The following is an 18841-nucleotide window of genomic DNA, read 5'->3' on the forward strand; positions in this document are numbered from 1 at the left end:
CCATCCCATCCCATCCCATCCCATCCCATTCTTCCCCCCTCCATCCCATCCCATCCCATCCCATCCCATCCCATCCCATCCCATCCCATCCCATCCCATCCCATTCTATGCCACTCCATCCCACCTTATACCATCCCATCACATCCAATCCCATTACAAGCCATCCCATCTCATCCCATCCAATTCCCATCCCATCCCACCTCAACCCATCTCATCCCAAACCATCTGATGCCACCCTACCCTATCCCCATCTCCATCTCCACCCTACCCCATCCCACCCCATTCTACACCACTCCATCCCACCTTATCCCATCTCATCCTATCCTATCACATCCCATCTCATCCCATCTTATCATACCCTACCTCTTCCCATCCCCATTCCCACTCCCATCCCACCCCCATTCCTATCCCCCCTCCATCCCATCCCACCTCAATCCATCCCATCCCAAACCATCTGACGCCACCCTACCCTATCCTATCCCCATCTCTACCCCACCCCAGCCCATCCCATTCTACGCCACTCCATCCCAGCTTATCCCATCTCATCCTATCCTATCCTATCCTATCCTATCCTATCCTATCCTATCCTATCCTATCCTATCCTATCCTATCCTATCCTATCCTAATCTTATCCTATCCTATCCCATCCCATCCCATCCCATCCCACCTCCACCCATCCCATCCCAAACCATCTGATTCCACCCTACCCTATCCCCATCTCCACTCCACCTCATCCCATCCCATTCTACACCCCTCTATCCCACCTTATCCCATCCCATCCCATCCTATCACATCCAATCCCATTACAATCCATCCCACCACTCCAAATGCCTTTCCCTATTTCTCTCTGCTGTGCACAGCCCATCAACCCATCTTTTACATCCACGACATGAGCAGCTCTGGAGGTGACATCGGGACCCTCGGGCAATCCAGCAAGCAGAGATGTGGCACAACCACGTTCAGTGTGTGCATAGGGCTGACCGGCTGCACGGAGCTGCGTGTCAGGCCGTGCAAAGCCGCGTTGTCGGCTCTCGGTGCCGGGGGGCTCCGTGTGCCGGCGGGGCCCGGCAGGGGGCGGCTGAGCGCTTCTGTGTCCCGGCGGCCGCCCCCCGCCTCAGTGCGCAGAGCAAACATGGCGGCGTTGGCGGCGCGGCGCTGAGACGGAGCCCGCAGCGCTCGGGGCCGGGCAGGTGAGGGGCGGCGGGGCCGGGGATGGGGAGGGGGCAGCGCGGCCGTTGTGCGGGGCGGGCCGGGCCCGGAGCTCGGCTGTCACTGCGGCCCGCTCCGCCCGCGGCCCTCCCTCCATCCGAGCCCACCCCGGAGCCTTGGCAGCCCGCACCCTGGCCGTGCTGTGTGCTGTGTTAGGCCCCGCAGCGCTCGGTGCGGGACAGCCCGGCCCTGCGGGGTGACAGCGAGGGATGGAGCCGGGAGAGGCATCAACCCCGGGGGGGACATCGCTCAGTGCTGCCCCGGGACACGTCGGGCCTCTACAGCCCCTGGGGATCGGGTCGGGTTGGGGGTCAGGCTGAGTTTGTGTATAGGGTCGGGCAGGGTTTGTGCTTTGGGTCGGGATCAGGGCAGGGTTTGAGCTCTTTATACACTCTTTATATACTCTTCTTTTAAAAGAAGCACGTTCAACCCCTGGTGCTCGTTTAAAGCCGCGGCCTCGATTCCAGCAGCCGGGCGGTGCTGGGATGTGCCGCGTAGCATCGGCCGTGGCCATAGCAGGGCCTGCAGCTCCCATAGGATAAAGCAGAGAAGCAGCTTAAGGGCCCGGCTTTGATTTTTGCCTCCTTTTCTGTTGACTGTTGTTGTTTATAGCGAGCAGCGGGCGCTGAGTGGCTGCGAGCAGCCATGTGGCAGCACAGGGAAGCCGCTCCCCCCAGCGCTCCATGGCCGCGATGCTGTTCCTTTCTGACACACCTTTGCTCTCCCCATCCCCACAGCTCAATTGAACCACTTCAAAGCTTTATTCTCACATCAGCCGTGTCACTGTCCCCATTTCATATGTTCTTTCTACCCTGCAGGGGTTTCTACCTGCCCTTCTGCTGCTGACCTGTGCTGTGATCAGGCTGGGCACTGCATGGGGCTCAGTGACCCCATTCTCAGTAGGTCTGAGCGCTGCTATGGGGCAAAGGAATGCAGCTCTGCTGTTTGTTTGCTGAAGGAGAGTTTGAGGCAGCATTAGCAATAGGGGACAGACAGACTGAATGACCTTGGGGGTCATTTCCAGCCTTGGTGATGGGGTGATCCTGTGCTTTTAGGGCTTGAGGGGCTGCAGTTGCTGCTGTGCTCCAGCCCTGCCCCATTGCATGGTGCAAGGCCTTGTGGTGATGCTGGTTATGTGAACAGGAGCAGCCAGCTCTGCTCTGTGCCGAGCTCGTCCACTGGAGGTGACGTTGCTGTGTCACATCGCTCCTTCTCTTCTGCTTAAGAGCACACAGAAGTTTTGCTGAGCACTTGCTGGATTGCTCCGTTTGCAGCTCAGGGTGCGTTGCATCTCGGGGGATTTGAGCTCCTTCAGTCACAGCCAAGCCTGGAGTTCTGCACAGGATAAAAATAGCAGGCGGTAATTAATGCACGTCCTCGGCGAGCCCGGCTCTGCTGCTCTCTCCTGACATGTTGCACTGCTGCAATTTCCTTTCCTCCTCCGAAGGAAGAGATGAATTAATCTCTCCCCGCATGGGTAGGAAGGAAAACAAGGAGGCTGGGAGCGGGATGGGAGCAGGGCTGTGCAATGGGATGGGAGCAGGGATGTGCAGTGGAATGGGAGCGGGACTGTGCAATGGGATGGGAGCAGGGCTGTGCAGTGGGATGGGAGCAGAGCTGTGCAATGGGATGGGAGCAGGACTGTGCAATGGGATGGGAGCAGAGCTGTGCAATGGGATGGGAGCAGAGCTGTGCAGTGGGATGGGAGCAGGGCTGTGCAGTGGGATGGGAGCAATGCTGTGCAATAGGATGGGAGCAGGGCTGTGCAATGGGATGGGAGCAGGGCTGTACAGTGGGATGGGAGCAGGGCTGTGCAATGGGATGGGAGCAGGGCTGTGCAATGGATGGGAAGCAGGGCTGTGCAGTGGGTGGAGCAGGGCTGTGCAATGGGATGGGAGCAGGGCTGTGCAATGGGATGGGAGCAGAGCTGTGCAATAGGATGGGAGCAGGGCTGTGCAGTGGGATGGGAACAGGGATGTACAATGGGATGGGAGCAGGGCTGTGCAATGGGATGGGAGCAGGGCTGTGCAATGGGATGGGAGCAGAGCTGTGCAGTGGGATGGGAGCAGAGCTGTGCAGTGGGATGGGAGCAGAGCTGTGCAGTGGGATGGGAACAGGGATGTGCAGTGGGATGGGAGCAGGGCTGTGCAATGGGATGGGAGCAGAGCTGTGCAATGGGATGGGAGCAGAGCTGTGCAGTGGGGTGGGAGCATGAGGACATAGCAGTATGGGCAGGGTGCTTCTCCCAGCCTCCTTAGGCTGTCCATTGGATGGGGCTGCACTTTGCTTCTTACTTTGGGATCGCTGCCCCAGATGGAGAGCTGCCTCTGGCTGTGACGGCGCCTCCTTGGCAGATGCTGGTGTGATCCATATGGGCCCCAGAGGGGCAGAGAGGAGAGGCGGCTGCGCTGTGCCGGGCTGCACTCCCTTCATGCTATCCCTTATTTTTATGGCTCTCCTGGGCTCTCTCCTTTATTATTCCTAATCAGACTCAGTCATTCAAATCCTTCTCGGTGTGATAGTTTTGTTCTATGAAAGCTGAACTCAGCACCCAGGCGGTGCTCATTGGTGGCCCATTGGCTGCACTGCAATAGGAAGCAGGACTCTGCCTTCCTCTCCAGCTGCATCCCAGGGCCACAGTGGTGTCCCACTGCTGCTCCTCTTGTGCCTGCTGTCCCCATGGGGAGAAGGGCTGCTGGTTTGGGGGCTGAGACAACGGGTCTGTGTTCATCAGGAGGTGTTTGTGCAATGTGGGAGTGAAAGCATTGCTGTTCTCCCAGTGGTGCCATCAGGTAGTGCTGCAGATGTTCACATGCTCCACAGCTGGGGGATTTTCTCATGGCTCTTTCTTTTGTCCTAGGTGTCTTCAGTTACTTCAAGGCGAGTCGCTCCCACGATAAGGACGGCAGCGGTGATAGAATGCGGAAACCAGGGCCCCAGAAAGGTGAGTTGTGCTGTGCTGCACAGGGCTGAGCAGGGCCACAGCTGGGGGGCCACAGGGGCACAGGGAATGTGTTGTCAGTGCCCCACTAGGAGCAGAGCAGAGCAAGAGTGTGCATGGACATGATGGACATGGCCACTGCCAGGGTGCCCCGGCTGGTACTGAGTCCCCAGGATGATGCACAACCTCTCCTTCACACTCAGCAAGCCCTGCAGTGCTGTATCTATGTGTAGCAGTGTGCATACCATGCCATGGCTGTGTGCAGCAGTGAGCATGCTGTGCCATAGCTGTGTGCAGCAGCAGCAGCAGGGCTGTGCCCACACCATCTGCTTGTGCATGCACATGCTGCTGCTCCTCCAACACAGGCATGAAGCCATGGAGCTGCCTACCCTATGTGGCTGCAGCCATACAGTGCTGGCTGCTGCTATCCCTGCTGTAGAGACAGGTTTCAGGGCTCTGCCTTGCAGGCTGCCTGCAGCTGAGCGTGTGCTGACCTTGGGCTCTGCAGACCCCATTGATTTCCTTCAGTGGTGTTCCATCCATGTGCATGGCCAGCAGGGAGCTCATCTCAGCACTTTGAACATGGGGGAAGGGAGCAGCAGAGCAGGGCACATCCTCCACAGCCCTTTGTTCACAGCTGTGCGTGCACATGGGGCTCATGGCAGGAGATTGCTACTCTCAGTTTATCTCCTTCCTTTATTTTTCTTAAGCATCCCTTTGGCTTCTCTTACAGCGGTGTTATCCTCCTCCCATCACTGCTTGTCCTTTAATGAAGCATGAGCTTCAGGGCTGGCTGCAGGAGAGCAGGATGGGGCTGGCTGCAGGGTGAGGGCAGCAGTAGTACGTTCTCCTTTTTAAAGACAGTCATCTTTTAGACACACGAAGGAGGATTTGCCAACAGCAACAGTGCTTTTTGTGTAGCAAGCTTTACTCCCACTGCAGTGCAGCTCTTACCAGGCTTGTTACTGTGTGTAGGAGGCTGTGCCCCTCACTGACACAAGTGCTTTGTTTCTTGTCATAGCCATAGACTGGAAGGATGGTAAGAAGCACAAGTACAGCCGCCCGCCAGAGTCCCCCTCCCAGTATCAAGGTAAGAGCACACATCCCTTCCTTTCCCTTCCTTTTATTCCTTAGAGCATCATTTCAGGGGGTTGATATCCCCTCGGGGGCTGAAATGTACCAATGGAACCCAAAGGATGAGAAACTCCATTTACATTCTGAGCTTCAGACCAACATTAAATGCAGTGGGATGAGAACATGGGCACGAGGGTGCAGAGCTGCACTGCTCACTCTTCACTCACAGCTGCTGCAGTTTGACCCTTGGGTGTGTGAAGTGCTTTGCTTGTAGGAAATATCTGTAAAGGTGAAGACATCAGAGCGCAAAGCTGATGCTCTGCCTGCAAGCACTGCCTGTCCATATCATACTTGGTCTGCTTAAAGGTGCTCCAGAATCAATCTCTGCTCTGCTGAGTGTCAGACGCTGAGTGTCCAAGCTGTTCCCTCGTCCTGGCTCCTGTTTGAACTCTCTGTTTTCTCCCCTCAGGTCACTTTACCTGGGAGAAATACCTGAAGGAGACATGTGCTGTCCCAGCGCCTGCCCATTGCTTCAAGCAGGTGAGGGGCTGAGGGTGAATGGGAAACCTGAGGGAGACAGTCTGCAGCCCAGAAGTGCTGTGCTGGGGGTGGGCCCCTTTTTGGCACGGGGGATGCTTCAGGGTATCTGAGGCTTACCAGAAATCAGCATGTGCTGAAGCAAAGGTGAACAATACAGGTTTAGGTGCTGCAAATGCAAGCACAGCACTGAAGGGCCGGATGGCAGAGAGCCGTGGGGTGCTCACAAGGCTGCGGTGCTCGCAGTGCTGGATGTGCTGGCTCTAACAATCTCCTCTTTCCCTCCGCAGTCTTACACTCCTCCTGCCAACGAGTTCAAGATCAACATGAAACTGGAAGCCCAGGACCCGCGGAACACCACATCCACGTGCATTGCCACAGTGGTGGGGCTGACAGGCGCCCGCCTCCGCCTGCGCCTCGACGGCAGCGACAACAAGAATGACTTCTGGCGGCTGGTGGACTCAGCTGAGATCCAACCCATCGGGAACTGTGAGAAGAACGGAGGGATGCTGCAGCCTCCTCTGGGTGAGCTGAGCTTCAGTGAGCGCCCGCGTTGTCCATGGGGACAAGCAGGATTGGTTTTATCATGTATCTGGGACAAAGCCCCTGCACTGTCCATCGCTATCACAGTGCTGTCATCCCCCGCGGCTCTCTGGGCTGTTGGTGAGGCATGCCCACAGCTCTGAGTCCTGTGCACGTTGTGCTCTACGTGGGGATGCTTTGGGGCGGAGATGCAGGAGCTGTTGGTGCACAGATGAGCAGCTCACACTCTTGCAACTCAAGTGCAGGCTCAGCGCATGCACTTTCTGAAGCTCTTCCTCTGTGCCTCAGAGGAGAGCTGTGTTCTCAGCTCTGCCTGCTCTGAGTTTTGCCAGCAGATGGCAATAAGAGTAATCGAGCTACAGAGCTAAAGTCACTTCTGACCTTATAAAAGGAGGTCAGTGTGCTGTGCCCAGCTCTGTGCTGTGCCCTGCGCTGGTCCCAGCAGGAGAGATGCTCTTGTGCCCAGCATGGGGAGCTCTCAGCAGAGCACTGTTCTGCCTGCAGGGTGTGTGAGCCTGCAGTTTATGGCATGGCATTCCTGCACTCCTTGTAGCACCGCCTGTGCGCACACACACACACACACCACTGCTCCCTTTCCATGCACACTCAGTGTAAGAGGTCCCATCAGTTTCTCTCTGAGGTTGTGGCAGCTGCTGTGCATCCCATGGGGGTGGCAGAGGGTCTGTGGGGTGTGCCAGGAGGTGCGAGCTTTGCAGCATTGGGTTGCATGGCATCAGGAGGTTGTTGTGCACACACTGCAGATCTGTGTTGGCTTGATTTCTCCCTGTTCTGTCAGAGCAGCTGTTTGTGGCTGCAACCCAGGATGTCAGTCTGACAGTGCCCATCTCTGCTCTCTCCTTGCAGGCTTCCGGCTGAACGCTTCCTCCTGGCCCATGTTCCTCTTGAAGACTCTGAATGGAGCAGAGATGGCTCCCATCCGGATTTTTCACAAGGTATTTGGCTGTTTGGGAGCATGTGTTTCCTTCTGGTACATCCCCCTCCTGCATGGGAGATGAGCACACTACCACCATTGCCACGTGCTGCTCCCCCTGGCAGCTCCATGCAGCTGCTGCTGGCTCAGGGTAGGGCTCAGTGCTTACACAGCACTGTATGGGCTGTGCCCAGCAGCATGGGGATGCAAGCTAGGCAGCTCACAGGGCACACACCCACCCCATCTGCTCATGGAGGTGAGTGGCAATGGAGGGGCAGCGCTGCTCCAGGTGGGCACTGCCGCTCTCTGAGCTCGTTTTCCTTTTCTCATAGGAACCACCATCTCCATCCCAAAACTTCTTCAAGACAGGTATGAAGCTGGAGGCGGTGGACAGGAAGAACCCTCACTTCATCTGCCCGGCCACCATTGGGGAGGTGAGAGGTTCTGAGGTCCTCATAACATTTGATGGCTGGAGAGGTGCCTTCGATTACTGGTGCCGATATGATTCCCGGGACATCTTTCCCGTAGGCTGGTGCTCGCTGACTGGAGATAATCTGCAGCCCCCTGGAACAAAAGGTAAGGCCAACTCATTGCCTAGCACTCTTACACTTGAGGATACAATAAGGGAACCACAAGCATTACTGATTTTACGCCGTGGGGCTGCTCCTGTTTGCGCTCATGGTGGTTATCCTGGCGTGCCTTATGTGTCTCCTCTGTGAACATGGAAGAACACAGGCATGGGCAGAAGCAAAATGTGAATGCTGTGTGATGCTCCTGAAAAGGCCTTCATGTGTGCTCTGCTATTGCTGAACTTGTCTTTCCTCAGGGAGTCTGAGCAGCTTCAGTTTTCACTGCTCTTAACTGGGGTGGAGAAGCAAACTGCTCCAGGGTCATGGGCAGCAGTGGAGCGAGAATCCAAAGAGCCCCTTTCCAATATGAACAGAGCAGAAAATTGATTCTCAGGGTCAACCTAAAGAAGAAGGGTCGTGGCTCACTTACTTAAAAGTCACGTCTGGGGAGCGTGAGGATGGAGAGTGATGTATGGCTCAGGGTACAGCGAACTGTAGAGGGAAATAGTGGCTGTGATAAGAAGGAAGAGATGAGGGTGGGTTAATAGCTGTCAGTTCTGGGCAGTGCCCTGGACGGGGTGGGTGGGGAGGACACCCCCCATTACCAGAGCACGGCCTTGCAGATGTCTGCTGCTGGAGTGGCATCTGTAGCCCTGCTTGTACACATGGAGCAGCACATTGCTGCTGAAGGCCAGGGCTGTTCTGCAGCCTTCCCTGCAATGTGTCCCCCTGGCTGCAGCACTCTGATGGCAGGCAGTGGTGTAGCTCAGGACAGCCTCCATCTCTCAGCACCCTCACTGCCCTGGGATGTGTTTAAGTGCTCAGTGTCTGCAGGTGGAGCTGATGCTCAGGCACCAGGCTTTCTGTTTAATGTGTTGCAGCACTTCTTGTTCTGGTTGCCACTGCTTGGTTTCTCTCCTTCCTGCAGAGGTGATCACCGGGAGTGCAGCCAAGTGCTGCACTCAGTGCTGGGAGCAGTGTCCTGCTGTGGGTGCTGCAGCACGAGTGGCCCCACATTGCTGCAGGTCACAGCAGAACTTTTGTTTGGGAGCTGGTGTTGCACCAGCATCACATCTGTGCTTTTCCTCTGTGGTCTACCCTGAAGTTTTCCCATAACCTGTGGAGTTGCAGTGCCGTCTGCGCTGGGAGTGCTGCTCCCTCTCTTATACCGTGCTGTAGAAGGCAGAGTCCTGTGCTGCTTGATTCTCTCCTGCAGTTCAGACTGATGCTGCTGAAGAAGTGAGCCCTGCAGCCCAAGCATGCAGTGCTGGCTGTAGTGCTCCCAGGTGCTTTGGAGGCTGTCCTGCCTTTGCTCATCCGCAGAGCATCCAATGCTGTGTGTTCTGCTTGCACCCCATGTTTTGGAGGGGGGAGGAAAGTGCTTTGGAGCCCAGGCAGCTTCCCGAGCCCAGCTCTGGCACTTGGGGAAGTGCTGCCACATCATGTGTCCTTGTTGGTGCTTGATGCTGAGCACCCAGCCCCACTCACTGCACAGAGCAAGCGTCACAATGCTCTTCTTGATCCTTTTATAACTTCTGAATGGCTTTAAAAAGAAGAAAAATGGAACAAAGCGCACCTTTTGTGCTCTGAGACATCAGAGGTGCCCAGCTAATGTTTAACCAGGAAGCCAAGGCTCAAAATGCACTTCAGACAAGAGCAGAATGAAACTACAGGAACACTCCGAAGTGGCCTGAGCACCATGGGAGTGTTTTGGTTTGATCCGGGGGGTTCAGAGTGACTGGGGATTGCACTGCAGTGTGCTTGGGGCGAGAGGGCATGGGGTGCAGCATGGGGGAGACCTGCTGTGAAGGTAACTGCAGACAGGTACAGCAGTTTCTTGTCCCTTGCATTGGAACCATGTGCCCCAGTGGGCTCAGTGCTCCTGAATTGGGTTGGAACTGGGCTGCTGCTGGCAGCTGCAGGGCTGGGCCCAGGCGCTGTGAGCACTAGGAGCACAAGCTGGGGTTGGGTTGCCAGCACTGAGAGCTCCTTGCACAGCCAGCAGCAGGCAGCTGCAAAGCATTGCTGCTCCCACGCTGAGAAGGATGCTCCCTGCAGAGTAAATAACAGCAAAAAAAGCATGTTGAGTTTGCTGGGAGCAGGAGGGGAGCTGGCAGGAGAAGGGGATGCAGAAGCAGGTGCTGCTGTCAACAGGAGGTGTTCATGTTGACTGCAGGTTTGCTGGGGGAGGGGGGCTGATGGGCAGCTCTGGGGGACACCCACTTGGCACTGTCTCATCCCGTACCCAAACACTTTGCCTTTGTGTTATGACAAAAAGGACACGTGGCTCAGCTCACCCTTTGATTTCCTATGGCATGGAAGGTGGTGGATGGCTCAGCAGGCAAGGAGTTGGGTGGGTTGTCGTGCATGGGGGGTCCTGTGTGCAATTGGAAGTGGTGGTGAGTGCTGTCCCCAGGGCTCTGTCTGGGAGCAGTGCTCTGCCAGCCCAGGAGGCTGATGTTATATTGCTGCCCAGTAGGTGCAAAGCACGTGATATCTCTCCTGTACCCAGAACAAATGGAAAGCTGGGTTTTGGAGCTAAGCACATCTGCGTGATCGGCACAATGCCTGCACTGGTAACAAGCATTTGGACATCCCCACTCTGCATAGTGCTCTGTGGTGCCCAGCTGGTCTCTCATCTCACCTGGCTTTGTCGCCGTGCTGGGGTGAATAGTGCTGCTCTGCTGGGCGGCCATCCTGCGTGTTGAGCCGCTCTTGTGGCACTTCACCCCATGCCGTTGGTTCTGCTGTTCTGTGACATGTGGAAGGTCCCTTTTGCTGTGTGCTCTGCAGGACAGCCGGCATGATGCAGTGGGACCCCTCAAACATCAGCTCTGAGCAAAGGGCTTCTTCCTGTGCCAGTGGCCAAAGGGAGCACCCACAGAGCTGTGCTCTGCTGGGCTTTGCGGTCTGCTAACAAGGAGTGCTCTGTGCTCGCCTCTCTGTTCTCCACAGCTGTGTCCCTCCCCATCTCCTGTCAGCTGCACTGATGCCCTCCAAGCTCCTCCTGCTGTGTGGGCAGCGGGTGCTGCAGGGCTATGCTCTCTGTTGGTGGGGAGGAGCACTTTGCTCCACTCCCTGCTTTGTGTCCAACAGCAGCGGGGCCCTCCCGGTGCCCTGCTACCCCCGGAGCTGCCCAGGACTGCAGTCATTCCTTCCATGCCTCACTCTGAGGATGGCTGTTTGTCCCCATCTCTTTGACACCATGCTTCCCACCTGGCAGCCCTCCCCTTGTCCCGTGGCTCTCACTCTGCGTGAAAGCTTTGCAGCTGCTCTGCAGAGCCCTCAATTGTAGAGTGGCTCTGCCAGGCACACAGCACACACTGTCCTCCTCTTACTCATCCCTTTGGTATTTAAAGGCTGTGTCAGGGTTCCCCTCACTCTGGCACCTCCTGCTGTGTGAACACGTGTTGAGCACATAAGCAGGCTCCCAGCTCTGTGCTGTGCCAGAGGTATCCATATGTGTCTTGCAGTGCAGCAGGGGTTGCTGTGGTCTCCTTGTTGCAGCAGTTGGAACAGAAGGGTCATGCTGCAGCCCCAGCCCCAGAGGGGCTCAGGGAAGAACTGAGCGGTCCCAGGGGCTGTGGCCACTCCAGGATTTTCCCAAATGATGCTGTTTAAAGATGGAGGCTGCTCTTGTTTTCATCCTCGCCTGATTTAATTACATTTGCTTTCTCTCTTTTTATTTCAGTTGTGATTCCAAAGAGCCCTTTACCTGCCTCCGAAGTAAACTCGGAGAAGCCTAGCATGCACAGTAGCACAAAGACTGTTTTGGGGCATCAACAAGGGCAAGGGCGTCGCAAAGCAGGGAAGAAGCGTGGTCGAACGACCAAAGCGCTAATCCACCACCCCATGCCTGCGCCCTCCAAATCAGTGGAGCCTTTGAAATTCCCCAGAAAGAGAGGCCCCAAGCCTGGCAGTAAGGTAAAAGCTGGTGCTGATGCAGGCGGGTGTGAGGCAGTGGGATGCTGCATGCGTGTGTCTGTGCAGCACTAGGAGAGCAGAGGGGAGCATGGGGCTGGGAGCACCTTGGAGCAGCTGTGCCCTGCAGGGCCTTCCCATGGAGAAGCTCTGGAGCTGTGTTGGCCATGGGGTAGCACAGCATGAGCTGCAGGGCTGGCAGGGCTGGGGCTCGTCCTCTTGCTGCTCTTGTGTGGGATAGACAGGTGTTGAGTGCGTCGGTTCTTGAGGCTCCCCGTCATCACCGCGCCGTGGCCTATGGTGCCTTGTATCTTGGATGCACAGCAGCATGTGGCGATCGTGGGTGGTGGAGGAGAGTGGGGGTAAAAGGAGAAATATCCTCTTTTTCTGCAGAGGAAACCTAGGACATTGCTGAGCCCAGCACCCACCTCTCCAACCACCAGTACCCCTGAACCCGACACAAGCACTGTGCCCCAGGACGCTGCTACAGTCCCCAGCTCTGCCATGCAGGCTCCCACAGGTAAGGCTCTCGGGCCGCACCCCTGGAAAGATTGTACATGTGGGACTGCAGCCATCAAGACACAGCAGGGCACTCCTACTTCTTTGTGAGCATGTGAGCCAGCATGTGAGTGGAGGTGGCCCAGCTCTGCATAGGGAGGACAGGAGAGACACGTGAGCTCAGCTTTTCCTCTGCCTCCGTCTGTATTGGAGATGTGCAGTGGCTGTGATGGACGTGGGGTTCCCCATCCCTGAGCTGACCACAGAGCCCTGCAGGGCCCACGCAGCTCCAAGGCAGCGTGCTGCAGAACCATTCCTGCTGAGCAGCGAGGCTGTGCTGCTCAGGGCAGGGTGTTGGGGCACACAGGGACAGGAGGGAGCAGAGCAGTGGCAGCTCTGTGCAGCTGTGTAGGAGCGCAGTGCCGGTCCTGTGTATGTTTGAGCAATGGATGTGGGTAGGGCCCTTTGTTTCCCCAGAGCAAAAGCAGCCTGCTCCCCCGGTTGCTCACTGTGTACAGTGCAGCTGCTCTCCCCAGCTGGAGCAGACCCTTGGGGACTGAAAGCTGGGGAGCAGCCCCAGGAGGAGCAGCAACAGCAGCAGAAGCACCTGCAGGAACATTCCAGGGTGGTTCCCCAAAGCAAGACAGCTCTTGGGCAGCGGCCGTGCTGGACTCATTCATGTTTTGGGAGCACTTTGACAGCCTTTGAAACCCAGGCATATCTCGGGTTGGATGTTAGGCATCTTTACCATGCGTTCTTGAGTGGGTTAACAGCGAACACGTTTCTCATCTTGGCAGTTTGCATTTACTTGAACAAGAACGGCAGCGCTGGGCCCCACCTAGACAAGAAGAAAATACAGCGGCTGCCGGACCACTTTGGACCAGCTCGAGCCTCTGTTGTCCTGCAGCAAGCAGTGCAGGCCTGCATTGATTGCGCTTACCATCAGAAAACAGTCTTCTCCTTCTTAAAACAAGGCCACGGGGGAGAGGTCATCTCAGGTGAGAACTGGCCTGCAGCACTTTTGTCTTCGGAGATGTCGTGGCAAGAATCTGCTCTCTGGAAGATGAAGCTTGGCACAGCCCTGGGCTGGGAACAGACAGAAGATTTCTGTCTTCTTGCTGAGCAGCTGGTGCAGGGCAGGGGCATGTCCTTGGGGAGCAGGCAGCACCTCCATCCCAGCGCTGCTGGGCCCCAGGAGAGGATGGCACAGCATGGGTGGGCACTCCACAGCTCCTGTTGGAAGGAAGATCCGTGCCATGAAGTCTCTCTTCCCCAAGCCCTGGTTTTTAATGCTCCCTGAGCCCTTGCTGAGCTGGCCATGGGAGCACAGCCCCCCCAGATGGCCATTCCGCCCCCCATGCCACAGCCCCACTCCCATAGCCCGTCTGGGCTGTGCTGGTAGCTCTGGTGCAGAGTGTCAATGCGGAGATGCAGCAGCTGGTGGTGTGGCCCCCTGCCCTTGTCAGGGCCTTATGTGTTGGGCTCTGTTTGTTTCTATCTCCAGCTGTGTTTGATCGGGAACAGCACACTCTGAACCTGCCTGCAGTAAACAGTATCACCTACGTCCTCCGCTTCCTGGAGAAGCTGTGCCACAACCTCCGCAGTGACAACCTCTTTGGGAACCAGCCTTTCTCCCAACACAGCCACGCGCCGCGCTCACACGAGTACGACCACGAAAGGTATCTACCAGGTAGGAGCTGGGGCGGGGGTGGCACCGGAGGGACCCCAGGTCCCGTACCCAGCTTTCCCCATCGCTCGGGAGGCAGCAGTGTGTTCTACAGCAACTCCATGCTGCTGCCTGCAGCTCAGAGTGCTGTGCTGGACTGGGGGTACATGGGTGAGCAGCAAGCACAGCTCAGCACTGAGCTCTGCGGGGAGCAGTTGCTCCATTGTCTTTCTGAGGTGCCCAAATGCAGTGGTTTCTGGTGAGGGGCGTTCCGTCCTTTGCAGAGGTTGTGGGAGGATGAGGACGTGCTGAGTGTGAGAGCTGTCGCTGTGTCACCTCCCACCCCCCCCCGTGTGCCGCCGTGGGGCCAAGCAGGAGTGGGTCAGGGAGCAGTGGAGCTGCCAGCAGTCAGAGCTGATGGCTGCTGGTTGGAGCAGGGCTGGTGTGCAGTGCTATGCATAGGTCAGTGTGAAAGCACAGGCAGGAGGAATGTTGGAACCACCATGTGTGGGTACCAGTGTTACCTGGGAGCTCTGCTGCACAGCAGCCAGGGCTGGTTTCTAGCCTGCATCTGCTCTTGACAGCTTGGTAACCACGTCTCCTCATCTCAAGCAGCACTCAGGGCTGCTGTGTTCCTGCACAGCTCCAGCCATTGCTGTGTTGGCAGCCCCAGCAGTGCGCCTTGCGCCTTCAGCGTCTGCATTGACTCCAGTGCTCGGCTCCTTCTCATTTCTCTCTGAGCGGGTGCTGTCCTGCCTGGCCCAGCCTGGGAAGGCATAAAGCAGCAGGTCTCTGTTTGTGCCATGGTTACTAGCAAGGACACCAAGTGGTGCTGAGCTGCAGTGGTGTGCAGGTTTGTTGGTGGGTGCTGCACAGCACTGCTCCATGCTCCAGTGCAGTGCTCCCACTCTGCCCTATGTGTGCCCTATGTGTTTGGTGCCTGCCCAGCGTGTGTATATGTGTGTCCATCGTACCTGGGGTCCCACACTGTTGGAGCACCTTCACAGGGTTAGGGCATCCATTGCACTGAGGGCATTTTCCTTCTGTCGTGTTCTTCTCTGCCCATCCCCTTCCCCTCCCCATCCTTCCTTTGTTGGCTGTAATACATCTCCTGCTGGGTGAGCACCTGTCCTTTGTGCCACCTCTGTGCCACCATGTGATGCCAGCCCTATGCTGCTGGCCACAGCACTGGGGATGGACTGCATGGTTCTCAACATGGGAACCATGGGACCAGAACCTGCCGGGGCTCTGAGAGAGGGAGATGGGATGGGGCTGAGCTGAGCAAAGGTGGCACTTGGGGTGAAGATAGCAAAAAACACTGGTGAGCTTCGCCACCCCGGTCTCTAGAACTTACAGAGCAACATGCAGAGTGCTGTGTGGGCTGGCTGCGCCTTGGGGGTGGTGGGGCACATGGGTGGCTGTGGCACGACCTGCCTTGCTTCCCTACTGCTCTGAACAGAGCTTGTTCTCTTTCTTTAGACAGAAGCAGTTCCTTAGACGGCACTCTGCAGGGACCAGGCCGGGGTACAAAGCGTTATTGCCAAGATTCCCCTCCATACAGTGCTCCTCTCTCCCCCAAGTTACCAAAGAATGACCGTCACCCGCTGGAAGGTGAGCACAGCATCTCTTCCCAGCAGTGCGGGCACAGAGCTGGGAACAGGAGGGGTGTAGGAGGGGAGCTGCACAGAGAGCAGCTGTTGCTGTGTCACTGCTCCTAATGCAGCCCTGTTGTTTCAGTCTGTCTGCCTCTGAGGTTTGCTGCGGTGTTGTGCATGGGCTGGTTGTGCACAGGCTGGTTGTGCAATGCAGCCTCAGCTGGGAGCTGCCCTTCCCCTCGTGTTCCTTGCAATCATGCTGGGCCATGTGCTGTCCCTCCTTGTTGCACCTCCCAAAATGGCTGCAGTTGTTGGTGTTGGGAGAAGTGAGTTTGGGTCGTCATGCTGGGTTGGGGGTCCATCCAGCCTCGCACTGCTCCTTGAGCACACTGCTGTAATGTGTGGGACAGTGACTCTGTTCATTGTTGGACTGGAGGCATTCTGAGGGTGAGCTTTGCACCCATAGCGCTGCACCGACGCAGCCTTGCATGGCCACTGTTCCTGCATGGGGGTGCAGGGCTTCACAGAGCCTGGATGGGTGCTTGGGTGACAGAAGGAACAACCTCACCTTTGCTCGTGGCATTGTTTGTGGTATGACACTGTGCTGTGCTGCCAATGGGGTGCAACCATGGGCAGCAGCAGTGCAGGCAGAGGGGCTCCCAGCACACAGAAAGCGCCATGTGCAGTTGGTTTGTGGGCACTGTGACATGGGGCATATGTGCTGCTGGACTTGCTGGGTGTTCTGTGACACAGAAGCTGCCTCTCAGAGGGCGGCTCATGCAGCACTGGATCTGCCTGTGCTGGAGTTGGGTCGTGTGTGCTGTAGTAAAGGCACAGCTGTGCTCCTCATGTCCTCCTTTGTGCTGAGGTGTGAGCAGCACTGCCCGCTGTAGGTTTGTGCCATGTGCTGCCCTGCAGCCCCACAGCCTGCACTGCTGCCCCAGTTGTGCAGGGCTGCAATGCAGTGTTCTCTCTGGGAGCAGTGGCAGGACGCTGAGCTGCAGGCATCAAAGCAGCCACTGCATGGGTCCGGCTATGGGGTGGATCTGGCTGTGGGGCACTGGGCCCAGAGCTGGCCAAGCTGCTCACTGCCCTTAAGGTGAGACGGGACGGCCGCATGCACTGACTGCAGCATGCTGTGTTCCAGGTGAAACCTTCGTGCTGGGAGATGGACCCCCCGGGCCCCTCGAGCCTCGCATGGACCCCATGGACTCTGCCCTGAACGCCGTCAACGCCTCCGCTCACAGCCGAAGCTCCAGGGAGTTCCGCCTGCAGGGATACCGGCACCTGCACCAGCCCTGCAGCCTCAGCCAGGGCAGCACCTTCACGCTGGGCAGGCTCGGCTCCACAGGTAGGAGCTTTTGGGGGCACTGATGGGAATGGGCTGGGGGAGGGAGCGCTGCAGGAGAGCACCGGGCAGTGCCAGAACTGGGATCCATCAGGGGGCTGCAATGCGCTTTGTCCATCTGAGCCATTGCTTCAAGCAGGGCTGGGGGGAACAGGGATGTGTGGCTGCAGATGCTGCTGCATGCACGTACATCACTGCCATGTACTGTGCCCCAGGCTCCGAGCGGTACCGCGATGGAACACGGCTCAGCAGCCGTGACCCCTCATGCTGGACGGTGGAGGAGGTGATGCAGTTCATCCGGGAGGCAGATCCACAGCTGGGACCCCACGCTGATCTCTTCCGAAAGCACGTGAGTGTGTCTGTGTCCATGCCAGGAAGGGGCAGAGCAGTGACGGCTGTGTAGGGCACGGTCCAGTCTGAGCTCTGATGCTCTATGTGTGCATGGAGAGCTCAGCTCACGGCACTGAACCACACCGAGCTCTTCCCTTTGGAATCCTAAAATTCATTTCATTGCAAACTTCTTCTGGCAAGAAGCACATTGCAAGCACAGCTCAGAGTGCCCTGAAGCTCCTATCGAAGGGCTGTCCTGCCAGTCAGGGGATGGGATGGTGCTGGGTTGCCTGGCTCTGATGGCGCTGCTCTTTCTCATCCCAACAGGAGATCGATGGGAAGGCGCTGCTGCTGCTGCGCAGTGACATGATGATGAAGTACATGGGGCTGAAGTTGGGCCCGGCCCTGAAGCTCACCTATCACATCGACAAGCTGAAGCAAGGCAAGTTCTGAGGACCCTCAGCAGTCCGTCCGCACGCACCCACCCACGCCACCGCCGCAGCCCAGCTGCAGGGACGCACCATGCAGAGCCGGCCCTGTGCCCTCAGCCCCTCCTGCCCCCCTGGATGTTTGGCCACATGGAACAGGGTGGGTGCCCACCCCCAGCACTGCCCGTCTTCCACGCCAGCACGGAGAGGCACAGCGCTGCCCCCCTCCCCCAGGGGTCCTCTGTATTTATTTGGGACTGGGGAGAGGCCCAGGAGACGGAGAGGCTGGGGGGCAAGGAGCAGGGCTGGGCACTATGGGACTCATCAGCCCTTCTCTTCCCTTCGCCTTTTTTATGATGAGGAGTTGTCCATTGGAAACTAGGACTTTTTTTTGTATGTTGAACTCACAGCTCCTGAGGATTTACAGCTGGAGGTGCAGAGCCCATCTCCTCACAGCCGTCCCACTCCCTGCAGCTCCAGCCCAGCCCAGCACTGGGCAGGGGGCTCTGACTGATGTATTTATTTGTGATGGCACTTCAGCTCTGAGCTGCTGGCCGGGGCTGCGGGGTCCATTCCTGCACATCCCCATGCAGCAGCAGGCAGGGCCACCAAGCAGAGCCCCTGTGCTGCCCTTAGAGCAAGCAGGGAGCTCCACTGCACTTCTCCATCCCTGGGGTACCCCCTATTGCTGCCCCACATTCCCTCACTGCAGTGGGGGGGGGAGAGATGGAGGGGGGGCGGGGGCAGGTTTACCCCAAAGGGGAACGTTGCAAAGCAAAAAGAAGGCAAAACTTGCAAACCCAAAGTGACAGAAAGGCTTTCATCATACAGCACTGCCAGCACTGCGCTCCCTGCTCACAGGGGGGTCCCATAGATGGGGGTCCTGCACCCCCCACCCATACCTGCGCCGCTCCCGCTGCAGCCAGGCCCCCTCATGGGCTCAGCCCATGTTTTCCTTCTGCACTTATTTTACTTCTATTTGTTTATAAATAAAAGAATAACGCAGAGTTTGCAGCACTGCTGCTGTGTGCACAGGCAGGAGGGGGGGGATTGGGGGAAGAGGAGATGCTGATGTGGGGAACTTCCTTTCTCTTCCATGGCCACAGAGCAGAGGGAGCAGTGCTCACACTGCAAGAGGCAGGAAAAGAAAGGAGAGCACAGCTGCTGCCCCAGCAGTGCACAGCAGAGCTGGGGGCACCGTGTGCTGCTGCCCATCTGCCCTTTGGCCACAGTGCACTCTCCTGGCAGCCG

At 57.3% G+C, this 18841-nt stretch overlaps 1 protein-coding gene and 1 long non-coding RNA gene across 3 annotated transcripts in view; one reads left to right on the top strand and one right to left on the bottom strand.

The window, feature by feature from the left end:
* The window catches only part of LOC107324023, a 6735-nt gene extending 5663 nt beyond the window's left edge, over positions 1 to 1072 (bottom strand). Inside the window, exon 1 of the long non-coding RNA XR_004309536.1 lies at positions 881 to 1072. This is a non-coding gene — a long non-coding RNA (uncharacterized LOC107324023). The remainder of the gene's footprint in view (positions 1 to 880) is intronic.
* A 23-nt stretch (positions 1073 to 1095) lies between these two features.
* Positions 1096 to 18597, top strand: SCMH1 (Scm polycomb group protein homolog 1). Of its 2 annotated transcripts, XM_015883681.2 has the most exons (15): positions 1096 to 1190; positions 4070 to 4153; positions 5172 to 5240; positions 5694 to 5764; positions 6052 to 6286; positions 7169 to 7257; positions 7568 to 7811; positions 11496 to 11728; positions 12119 to 12245; positions 13021 to 13221; positions 13728 to 13913; positions 15369 to 15500; positions 16632 to 16835; positions 17048 to 17181; positions 17490 to 18597. In XM_015883681.2, exons 2-15 carry the CDS (start codon positions 4129 to 4131, stop codon positions 17613 to 17615), a joined length of 2076 nt encoding a protein of 691 aa, XP_015739167.1. In that variant the 5' UTR covers positions 1096 to 1190; positions 4070 to 4128; the 3' UTR covers positions 17616 to 18597. The 2 variants fall into 2 exon arrangements, with proteins under 2 accessions (XP_015739167.1, XP_015739168.1); XM_015883682.1 differs by lacking the exon at positions 15369 to 15500.
* The last annotated feature ends 244 nt before the right edge of the window (positions 18598 to 18841 follow it).

The sequence above is a fragment of the Coturnix japonica genome, chromosome 23 (genome assembly GCF_001577835.2).
Source record: "Coturnix japonica isolate 7356 chromosome 23, Coturnix japonica 2.1, whole genome shotgun sequence".
In the NCBI taxonomy this organism is placed as follows: Eukaryota; Metazoa; Chordata; class Aves; order Galliformes; family Phasianidae; genus Coturnix; species Coturnix japonica.